Raw genomic sequence first — 12,468 nt, forward strand, 5'->3', positions numbered from 1 at the left:
AAAACAATTTAATCAAACACATAACAGAATTGATACTAGTACAGCATAAGCATATTTATACTTAAAGTTTTGGTTAGAATAAAAGAAAATTAAATAAATATTAAAGAACTTTTTATTTTATTCTTTTGTATAATTTTTAAATTTTTCTTTTTATTCTTTTTAAAATCATATGTATTTATTACTATTAAATTGATTATTAAAATTACAAAATTAACATTTATATAAAAGGCAATTTCTATTTGTACACGGGTGTTTAAACACGGGTCATATTAATAGATTAAAAATGGCATTCAAAACCTCCTTTAATGCCTTAAGTAAACTTGCAGAGCAGGTGAAAATACATATATTTATCTGTAATATAATAAGAATAAAAAGTAAAAGAGTATAATAATGTCGGTAGCATTCAATTTCAAATTAAAAAACAAAAAATTAGTCTATTAAAAATTATATTTATATGACATGTGTACAAACATCCCGTGTAAACTTAGAAATTTTCTATATAAAAACATGATTGCAAATAAATTATTAAATCTCAAAGTAAATTAAAATATTTTAAAAAGATTGCTAATAAAAAGAAATGAAATATTATTAATAATAATTAGTATCCATTTATAAAATAAAATAATTTTTAAAAAAAGTGGAGTATTAAATTGAAAAATCCTTCTTTATACATAAACATAAATGAATGAAATAAGTTAATGAAATATGCCAAATTTGTTACTTTTGTTTCTTTTTTTATATATAGAAATGCTTGGAAGAAGGCTATTTTTTTTGGATTTTTCAATAGACATATAAGTGGGAAAAATGATTATCTTTATTTATCATTTTGTGATTATCAAAAATTGGTTAAATTATTATTAAATTAATAACGTTATTATTATAAAAATAATTTATATATAAAGACCAATATAATAAATAAAGAATTCAGATCCTGAATCCTTTTATAACCAAGACAGGTGAGACTAGGTCAGTCTTAAAATCAGTTCTACTGTGCCAAAAAAAAATGAAAGAGCTTACAAGTCCTGAGACTAACCAGTCTAAAACCGCAGTGAACTTGGTAAGGGCCGATAACCATCTTTATATGGAAATAAGTTTTGGTAAGTTAGTGAAATGTTTAGGAGGAAAGCTTAAAAGATTTTCTTAGTAACTATTAAGTATTTTACTGAGAAAGACTATTTAATAGATAAGATTAATCTTTTTTTTTGAAAAGAAATATTCTCATATAACTGGACAAACTTATAAAAAATTTGATAGAACAAGCTTCTCGTCTAGAAAGGATTTCTATTTAATTATTAGTTAGCAAAATATAAGTATAAAGGATTACAAATATATATAAAAATATGGCAAAAATTCGAGATGTAGAGTTTTGGAAATTATTAAGATCTTTATTTTGAAACTAATGTACTTTTACTTGCAGATGTTTTTATAAATTATATTATCATGTACTTGAAAGATGATGGATTAAATCTTTCTCATTATGTATTTGCATAGGACCTTGTTTACTATTAAAATTGTTACTAGTAGAAATTTTACTTTTATATAAAACCTTATTTAGGATTTGCTTAGATTTTACTTGGTTAATTAACTAAAAAGGAAAAAATCATAATAATATAATATAAAATTATCTTTTATAGTAGGATCTTTAAAGAGTTTTATATGTAAACCTTATCTTAAGCTATAGAATAATCTATTTTAATAGTAGGTAGGGTTCTATCTACATCAGAAATGTTTAATGATTTACTATATAAGAGTAGTAAAGTAGAATTCAAGCTCATGGCAGATATGGATGAGTATCTTACAATCAAGAATAGTATTTATAGTAGCATGAAAATGGTAAATCATCAATATGCCAAAAAAATAATCTGCAATATCCTGACTATAACTTTAGTAAGCTGAAATCTTGGATTATATATAAGAATATAAATGCTTTATATTCAGATGTAATGACTTAATACATATCTATGAAAATTTTGGGTAAAGTAAATCCAGAGAAAGTACTAGATATCCAAAGCATTATACTTAATGCAAAAGTAAGCTATATATCTGAAGTTAATCTGGAAGTTCTAATACACTTACATAACTTTTTTACAGATTACCTCAGGACTCCAAACAATACTGATACAACTTACATTTGAGTTTATGTAGAGTTTATATTAAAATTTTTCAAAAGTTGCATATTACAGAGATATTTTAAAAATTTCGTTATCCTACATACTCTTGTTTTTAACACAACTAATGATTTGATTTTAATAAAATTTATATCATTAGATTCATCTTAATAAGAGGATTCTAATGATAGTAAAATCAAATTCTTAGCATCAATATTAATGGAGTTATGCCATAAAATGTATTTTTACTTTAGTACTTAAAGTTTACTTGTGAGTTATATTAGTATTATTTGGGGTCCTATTACCTTTAGCACTAGAAAAATAAAAATTGGCTTAGTCTATAGTATAATAAAAGATTAGTGCAAGATAAAGAGATTGAAAGAGAAAAATATATATATAATAAGTGAAAAGTTAATTCAAATCCTCTTTATTAAAAAGAATTATATAGTGTATTATTGAGTTCTTCAAATATATATACAGAGGGCGATCAAAATTATCCGGCCAGTTTATTTTGCTAAAATTTTGTAGATTATGATGTGTTAATGTAATATAAATAAATATAATTTTGTATTTATAATCACAATAAACAAATTCCCATGCTTCATATTTTTCGAAAATATGATATCACCTATTGTATAAATTTTATAAATTTTACAATTTTGTAGTAAACAAACTTAAAAATCTTAAAAATATCATAATTCCGCCAATATTGGTCTGATAGACCTGTGCTTACCACCATTCGAATCGTCTCAATGAGACGGATCAAAAGAGTTATAAATCGTAAAATTTCAATCACAGGATCAGAAAATATCGTAGGTGACATTTAGGCTTTTAGAGCGTAATCATGTGATGAATATCGATCCTACAAATATTAAATTATTACCATTCAAATCCTCTCAGTGAGACGAATCTGATAAACCCAAAATTACAATATTTCAATCACTAGATCTTGAAATATCCTTAACATACAATTTTAAATTTTAAAATTTGCGAATTTCGCAAACTCGAAAAAATTTCATAATTTACATATATAGTATTACACTTGAATAATACCTGTAATTAATATGCAATATTATGGTATAATACTTTTTCAACATTATGCTTGCATACCTTATTAAATTTTCTGATAAAACTACTTGAAAAGTATTATGTTAAAGATGCATTAAAAGCGTATTACTCCAGAATATTATAAAAAATTTATCAATGGCATAACTAATTGAATTGGGAAGTTATTTTTGCAAATGGAGATAGAATTTATTATTAAAATTTTATCTAAATTAGTAAACAAAGACATAATGAATTTGTTTAACTTTAAATTTTTATTATTGCTATATTATATATATATAAGTTTTTCCAACTTGAAAAGTGGCCGGATAATTCTGATCGCCCTCTGTAAAGTTCAGGATAAAAATTACAAAGGTTTATGATGTACTCAAGTTCTGACAGTCTTCATGGATGAAAGAATATATTGAAAAAAATATTCGTAAATGTAAAATAGCTAACTGAAGGCTAATAGGAATGAATTTGAAATTATATATTATAAGTTAAAAAATAATGCTGTATTTGATATTATATGTTAGTTTTAAAGCCTTTAAAAAAGGAATAACATGATGTTTAACTTTTGGTAGGGTTATATAAAGTTTTGCTATAAAAATAAAGTCTGTTTACTGTATACTGACTATTAAGTACTGACATAAACTTACTTATCATGTAGATAGAAACTGAAAATATATATAAAGATTAAGCAGAAAAGCCAAACATTTTTGATTTTAACTATTCAGGTAACTTATTTAAGACAAAAAAAAGTCCAATAGGCAAATTAGTATATTTAAAGCCAAAAATGTATTCAGTTCTTTTAGCAGGTTATGATTTTAAAACTTTTGATGACTTAGATTCTGAAAACCTGAAGAAACACGCTTATCTTAAAGGCCCAGCGAACAGGGTGTTAAGAAATGTATGGTTAAAAGGGAGCTTTAATATGACAAATTCCTAGAATGCCTTAGGAATAAAAAACTAATTCGGCATAATATGTATAGTTTATGCAATTACAATCATCAAATATATCTGTAAAGAGTAAATAAGATAGGGGCATAAGGCTGAATTCATATGATAACAAGTATTAAATCTTACTTAATGGAATTTAAATCCTCCTATATGGTCATTGGCAAATCGGACTATATAAATATCTAGTAGCATCTGAAATAACTCTTGAGAAAGCAAAAGAAAGAGCTATGAAAACTAAATTTCATGTCAAAATATAAATGCTTTATAACAAATGTTTTTTTTTAGAGTAAAAAAAATTAGTATTAATTAAAGAATATATTTTTTTATTAATTAAAGTTTTTTTATTATTAAAGTAGAAAGATACAAAAATGGTTGATTATAAAGATATAGAACTTGCGCAAGTTAAAGTCATAAAAACAGCATTGCAAAAAGGCAGAAAATATGATAATTTTGCAAAAAATTATGAAGACTATCTAAAAAAACTGTAAGCTGAAAGAATCTGAATAATTATATTAAGACAGTTGCAGTCAAGATATTTCTTAATAAAGAAGCATATACTTTAAGGCTAGAAAATTATTGCCAGTTTAAAGGAATTATATAAAGTTTATTATTATACAGCTAAGGAGAAAAATTGTGAAAGATTAGATGATAAAATAGAACAGATGTTCAAAGCAATGGCAATTTAGCTATCTTTAGCAAATCTTCCTTATAACTTATTTTTTACTTTAATTTTTTCTAATGAACATGGATGAAAATACAATAATTGAATAGGATCCCACCTACTATTAAAATAGGTTACCCTATAACCTAAGGTAAGGTTTACATATAAAACTTTTTGAAGATCCTACTATAAAAGGAAATTTTATGTTATATTGTTATGATTTTTTTTCTTTTTAGTTAATTAACCAATAGAATTTAATTGAATACAGAACACAACAATTGAATACAAAAACACAATAATTGAATACAAAAGCATGATAATTTAATACAAAAACATGATAATTGAATACAAAAACAAAGACTAAATTAAGAATATTAAATTAATAAAACTAAAGTTAATTAATAAACCAAATAGTAATACTTTCATTAGTTCAACATTGGAATAATCGAAAGATAAAGTAAATATAAGACAAATAAAACTTAAACACTAATTAAATTAATTAGTCTTGAGAATTGTTTTCGCAAAATGACCAGTCTTGTTGATCAAATTTCCAATTGCCAACATCTCCCTTAAATTTAAAGCAGGTATCCCCGCTAAATGGTCCTCTATGTTTTACTTTTCTCATGCTGCCCATAACCTTTGCATGAAGCCAGAATGGATTAGCTTGTACATCTCGAATATGATATGTTAAATGTGGATCTCCTGTTTCGCAATCCATCCATCCAGTATCCATTACAGTATTGTCATATTGATCTGTAGCCCAAAATTTACATTGCGTCCAAAACACAAATACACCGATTGTAACATTAAATGCTTCAATTTGCTCAAGTGCCACAATACAAATTATGGCAATGATTAAAGGAATGGAAAATTTCATGATGAGAAAAGTGAATAGTTGCTTAGGAATTTTTTTTTAATAAAAAATTTGCTGATGTATACCAGATTATATATACGTTTTCGCAATGTAAATATCTCGTATGAAATCAGCCTTTTTTTCATATGATAATAAGGATAAAAGCCTAATATTTACTCCTAAAATCAATTAAAAAAAAAAAATCTTAAAAGAAAAATTTGTCGATCTAAAAAGAAGAATTCATTAGCATATCGAAAAATTCGTAAGCTCACTTCCGAACTGAGAGGATAGACGCCACGCAAAAATTTCTGATCACACGAGCAGGTCTGTGAAACATTATTTTTCGCATATGTATGCTAACAGTCCAAACAAATGTGAAAGTTGCAACACAGGACCTACCCTATAAGTAAATAGTGACGACAAAAGCATATGTTATGAAAGGCTGCAATTTCGAGATCTACACGAATTTAGCCGGTTACACCACGATTTCCGACGATTGCCCGACAAGACATATTCCCGAATGTATATTTTACCGACATGACACATTCCCTAATGGACATTATACCAACATGTTAGTTTTCCCGACATGACATTATCCCGACAACATATATCCCGACAGAAATTTTTCCGACATGTTGAAATAATTTACAAAAAGTAATTTATTAATGCTATCACAACTAAAAATTTCAAAAAAGATTAAATTTGTAAGAAAACAATTTGAAAAAAACAACAAATCTTAATACAGAGATCCTTTTCACGTCAAGATATGTTGACCTCTAAAAAAGCCATTTTTTATATTCCATCTTTTTTCCGTAAAAGGCTTAAATTTCCAAAATTAATAACCTAATTATATCCCGAATCAAATTATTTACATTTTCTGTGAATGGATCCGGGAAAGGCTCATTTTTATGGAGTTTTCACAGAAATAATGGATAAAATTTTTATAGGGTGACTGATGGGTGTTTTTTTAGTTTTAATTCTTTTTTTTCAATGTGAGATTTGATTGCCATATTGTTAAAGTAATTTGGGACTGATCATTAAAATTAATTATTACTATGACGGTTAGCCCATTTAACTTAAATTAGATTTTTCACGACCAGCATGGTTTTTATATATATACATTTTTTTAATTAATAATTATTTCTTTTTTTTTAATGATTTTTTAAAACCGTTTTAAATTACTTTTTTATCGTTTCTTTAAACTGTTGTACTTTATAAGACATGGATATATTTAATAAGACAATTGTCTGATAGCAAATTCTTTTTTAAAAAATTATTAAAAAAATAACTGGAAATAAATAAATGCAACTAAAATAAATTTTTGTAGGGACGCAACAGGTTGTGCAAGTTATTTTATTAAAAATTTGCACCATGAAAATGAAATATACAGTGTACATTAAATTGCGAATTTTTACTAAAATAAATATATGAATAAACAAATAAAAAAATTTCCTCCATATATTTTATTTTAAATAATTGGGAAATCGCTTTTTTTTAATATATATGTCATGTCGGGTTATGCTCATGCTTTAGACATGGGAGCGAGTTTTCTCATAATGTGCCTTGTATTTAGGAATCGAAATGAACTTAGAAAAAATCACTCTCAATTGTCTTATCGTTCCTATAGGAATATTCCATGTACTAAAGTAATACAATCAATTACAATTTATATATATGGTGAATTTAGAGAAATCGAAGCTGAAATTAAAAGGAGATTGGGAGAACCATTTGATGAAATCCCTTTAAAAATTTGTCAAATTCAACATGGGAACGTTATTGAAAAGCAAATGGATCCGAATACATGGTTTCACAATTTTTTACTGAACCTAAAGCAGAGCACTTCCATATCACTGGCTGAATTGTTTTTATACCAAAGCAAACTTAAATATTTATTTATCAATATATAATCATGCCATCAATGGTGTATAAACATCAAATCCACGGAAGCCCAAATATGTGCTCGAAATGGGAGCGTTTATGGTGACCATTACACGTAGAATGAGATGAATAATATTCAATTTTTTTTGTCCATCATATGTATATAGAATAGCATGATAATTTATTATCATATCAATTTGGTCTTTTCTTTTATTGCCTATACTTTGGTACAATTTATGTGCGCCGATACATATAGTAATATACCAATAAACTAGAAAAAAATAAAATTTTTTTCTCTTTATTAAAACCCGTACGTTTAGTACTTAAAATACATCTGTACCTATCTAAAATATCAAAAGCTAACGTTAAGATTGATTCTGTATTAATATTTTAAAATTTAAATTCTATATACATTTTGGAACCGTACATCAATATTAACATTTAATTTGAACTCTACTTTTACTTATTACTTATTCTTTACCTTTCCTGTTCTTTTTGTTCTCTTCGTTTTATTTCTTTCATCGCTAACTTTCTGTGAAATCGTCGCTAGGTGGTCGAGAAGGTGTAGGTGACCTTTTTGCATTGATAAAAATATTGACTTCTTCGTTTTCACTTTCGCTTCTATTTGATTGGAGAAAATTTGATTAATTTAGCGCCTCCTCTTTAAATTTTCTTTTGCCTGTTTGTTTATCCATTTCAGTAAGATAAATCTATCATTATAATGATATTTTAAAATTGATGTGATACAAAAAGATTATCGGTCGCACGGTTAACAAATACTCTGATTTTTTTCATTTAAATCTACTGATAAATTGATGAATATTTTTTTCGGAGTATCAGCGGGCGGTTTCTTTAAGTTAGGTGAAGAGTGTTTACACCATTTCAACTCTTTCCCTACCAGATGGAAAACTTGGGCTGTTTCTAAGGCCGTACATAGGGTCTCCCAATTCTCGAAATAGGCCACAAATTTCCTTTTATCTTTACCTGTATGAATTATCTTAAACGACCTTGCCTCACAGGTCACTAAAAATTCTGATGTTTTACGGTCCACTCATAAAGTGTCTGTATGCTAACAGCCTGGAACAGTGGAACTTCTCGCATTGTTTTCTTTTGGGAGAGTCCAACTTGCAGGGAACCTTCGTAACACTGGTCAAGAGTTTATTATGAGTCACGAATCACGATGTATTCAAAAAGGTTTATAAAAAATATATACCCTCAAAAACGCTTTCAAACTTCTTTCTTCAACCTTTTTTTTCTTCTTTTTAACTTACTCCTTTTATCACTTTTATAGCAATATCTCCTAATGGATCGGTCGTTTAGTTGCTTAGTTGTAAACGTAAACGCAAACACTAGAATTGTAAAATCAATTCCTATTTAACTCGTCAAGACTAATGATGAAATGACCTACTTATACCAATTCACGGTTCCACAACTTATCTGTGAAATGTACAAAATTGAAGAATTCTACGATATGAAACTTTGGAAAGTTAATATCGATGGTGATATCGAAAAAATTTCTACTGATGATTACATTGTCAAACTTGGCGGAGAAGAAATGAAACCTAATGAACTGTTTGGAGTATATTTTCAAGATGAACTTGGTCGTCGCGATTTTAAGGCGAATAAGATCTACATCGTCACCATCGACTACACCATCGCTCGTAAGTGCCTCCCTGTCATATTCTTTTCATATCTTCGTAGTCCCATCTTTTCGTTACTTCTTATTCAAATTGTCTATTGACTTTTTTTGGCACTTTCTTCTTTTTAGGCTATCCAAACAAAAAGCTGAAGCTTGAAGAAGGTAATTAATTGTTTTGGCCATATACGAATTTTATTACGAAATATCTTACTCACAATTCTATTTAACTAAAAAAAGATAAGAGAATATTGGTTCGTTATGATCATTGTGATACAGTCTTCTTTGAGCGAGAAGAATTGGAAGAAAATAATATCCGTGCCTTACAACACCTTAAAAGATTAATCACAGAACCCTCAGCGAATATTCCTATGAGATGATCTTCCTTCGCAAAGAAAAGGAAACGAAAACCTTGGAACCCACTATTTCTATTGATGATCTATATAATATGGGTACATTAGAGGTTATTGTAGAGAAAGAAAATGGTATGTGTGCCATGGTTGGATTTGAATATTTCAAAATCTAAATACAATTCTGACATTTTATTTACTTGCTATCATTAGATGACGAGAGCTCATCAAGTGGAAAAGGTAAGAATGTATAGTACAAACTTTTAGTGTTCTGCGTTTATAAATCATTATTTCTTTTCTCATTATACTGTACATATTATTATTTTTTTTTACAGATAGTAATAAAGTTGAAATAGCATTCCAAACTAAATACCAAGCACTGTTCTGGAAACCTTTTGCTCTCGGCTAAAACAATTTCATGAAATTTGGCTGTCAGATGGAAAATACGCCCCTTATTTAGAAAGTTCCGGTAAAACGCGGCTTGTGGCGGAATTGAGAACTAGGGGGACCTATGTCTTGTACATCAGTGAGAATAGTTCTGGATACCCCAAATCAACACCTTGTGCTCAACAATTCTGGATACAATTCGGGACAATAAGTTTGGGACAACTTTTGTGTAACACAATCGAAGAAATTAAAAGAAAAAGATGGAGCGCAGAGGAGTTTTGGAATATTCAATTGAAGGTGAACACGAATGTAATGAATTCTGGGCTACTGTTTTGGGATCGTTATCAGTGATAAATGAATCCCGGCGTAGATATCCAGTGGCTTGGTCCCATCTAAGATTATGGTGGAAATCCTTTCCCCGATTCATATAAGGAGAATGAAAGCATCAAATCGGGGAAGGCCTAACATATACTCCTGGTGAAGGATTAACTGAATCTCCTGGTGAAGAATGATAGTATCATAGTAAATAATTGAACAATAAATAGCACCAATAAATATGATATTTTGAAATAAATAATATAATTAAAACTTAATACTTTATATACAATTAAAAAATAAATAGTACTTGTAATTAAAAATGTACATCACAAATTATAACAGTAAATTCTAATTTTGAAATAAATAATATAATTAAAACTTTATACTTTATATGCAATTAAAAAAATAAATAGTACTTGTAATTAAAATTGTACATCACAAATTGTAACAGTATTAGTAATTATTTAAATTTTTAAAAATTCTAATTTTAAGAATTATGAAGGTCTATTCATAATACTTTATTTAACGGATGTTCTAGAAATGTCTAATATTAATAAAGGTTATTTTTTTTAAAAAAAAAAGGCTGTATTAATGAGGTATATGAATTGATTATGCAGAAAAAGAGTAATGATACCTACTTTGTTTTATGGTGATAACAAATTCGGAATATTTTATGGAATGGATTCTTTAATATTCTTCTCAGTACAAATGGGAAGATTGGCAATTTCCTTTCTTCAGTGATAAAAGATATCACCTCTTTCAGATCATTTGATTTCCAAATATTTCCTGTGTATTTAGATGTCAATACTATGGACATGTTAATATCACTTGTTGAAAATGTTAATAAAAATTATGATTCTAAAAGAACTGCATATCTAGGAATTCTCCTTTGGAATTCTCTTGTTAAAACTGAAGTTAATCTTAAAAATCTTATTCTTTTAGCTTCATTCAAGATCTGCAACTTTAGCAATAAGAAGGATGATTATCTAGGACCCCGAAAAATACATATGGAAGTCATAAATGATCAGCAAGATTTTGGCCTAAAATAAGCAACTTTTCAGGGCCGGAATTATGATAATGCTGGCCAGTATCAAAACGGACAATAAAATTTAGGCCAGCACTATCTAAAAAAGGAAAGATTTTCATGAAAATTTAGGTTCTTTTTAAGCAAACTCAAATGTGACCTTTTTATGTATTTTTCGGGGTCCTGATTATCTTGCTAACTTTGTATGTATAGCTTGCACTTTAACTTTTGAAGTTTCTCTTCAAATTACAGTAAACAATCTTATGGCTACTGCTATAGAATTTTTATCTGATCATACAAACATTCTTTATGCATATTCTTCTGATGTTATCCTTGCATCTGAAGTTCTAAAAGAAATCATTAATATTGGTTGAAAACTGCTTGAACACACTGCTAGAACTGTTCAGTTATGGGGTAATAGAAGTAGAAGAAAGAGAAAAGCTTGTTAATCACATTCTATTTTAATCTAAATTTATTTGAGTTTAAAAATTATATTTGATATATAAATATAAATTTGATTTTGTTTTATCCTTTTTTATTGCAAAGGCCCTATATTATATAATTTTATTTATAAAATATAGTTAATAATTATATTAAAATATTCTGTTATACTTATATAATTATTTAAAAAAATAAAAAATAAAATATTATAATTGTTAAATTAACTAATCTTTAAAAGTTTAATGATTGTAAGTAATTTAAAAAATATATGAAAATTATTGCAAAACTTTAAAAATTTTTCTTATTTTTAATATTAATATGCATTTTATTTCAAAGATCAGTTTTAATTAGTATTACGCATAAATTAAATTTTTCCTCTAAAATTTGATTCAATTTGGATTCAATTTAAGTTCAATTCAAACTCTAAAAAATATTATTTTAGGATTTAGTGAATAATTTTTTTTTTAATTAATAGCTCTTATTACTTTGATTAAAATAAAAAAACGTTAAAATTGGACTGCTAGATTAAAAGTTATTTGCAAAATACATTTTTATTTTTCAGAATTAATTAGAATTACACTGTATTATAAATCAATTCATGTGAAATACTAGTCTTAATTAAAATTTATATAGAGATAGTACTTTTATTTTTATTAATAAATTTTATTAACTGTAATTTATATATATATAAACAAAATAAAATAAAATACTAACTAAAAAATAAAGTTATATAGTCTTTTAAAAAAATATTATAGTAAAAATCAATTTAAAATAAAAGAAAATTATAATTACACTAATACTTCTTAGA

The 12,468-nt window shown here is 26.6% G+C and overlaps 3 protein-coding genes across 3 annotated transcripts; 2 read left to right on the forward strand and 1 right to left on the reverse strand.

Annotated features, from left to right (window-relative positions):
- Window positions 1-5,272: 5,272 nt before the first annotated feature.
- Window positions 5,273-5,650, reverse strand: OCT59_023285 (uncharacterized protein; the record flags this gene model as incomplete). The annotated part of the gene is made up of 1 exon (XM_025321597.2): window positions 5,273-5,650. The coding sequence occupies one exon, from the start codon at window positions 5,648-5,650 to the stop codon at window positions 5,273-5,275; it is 378 nt and encodes a 125-aa protein (XP_025168454.1).
- A 1,484-nt stretch (window positions 5,651-7,134) lies between these two features.
- OCT59_023286 (uncharacterized protein) lies at window positions 7,135-7,533 on the forward strand (the record flags this gene model as incomplete). Its single annotated transcript, XM_066131953.1, has 1 exon — window positions 7,135-7,533. One exon carries the CDS (start codon window positions 7,135-7,137, stop codon window positions 7,531-7,533), a length of 399 nt encoding a protein of 132 aa, XP_066006666.1.
- Window positions 7,534-8,948: 1,415 nt separating this feature from the next.
- Window positions 8,949-9,899, forward strand: OCT59_023287 (uncharacterized protein; the record flags this gene model as incomplete). Its single annotated transcript, XM_066131954.1, has 6 exons — window positions 8,949-9,165; window positions 9,273-9,305; window positions 9,381-9,394; window positions 9,481-9,625; window positions 9,704-9,730; window positions 9,826-9,899. 6 exons carry the CDS (start codon window positions 8,949-8,951, stop codon window positions 9,897-9,899), a joined length of 510 nt encoding a protein of 169 aa, XP_066006667.1.
- Window positions 9,900-12,468: the final 2,569 nt, after the last annotated feature.

This window comes from Rhizophagus irregularis, chromosome 32 (genome assembly GCF_026210795.1).
Source record: "Rhizophagus irregularis chromosome 32, complete sequence".
Classification (NCBI taxonomy): Eukaryota; Fungi; Glomeromycota; class Glomeromycetes; order Glomerales; family Glomeraceae; genus Rhizophagus; species Rhizophagus irregularis.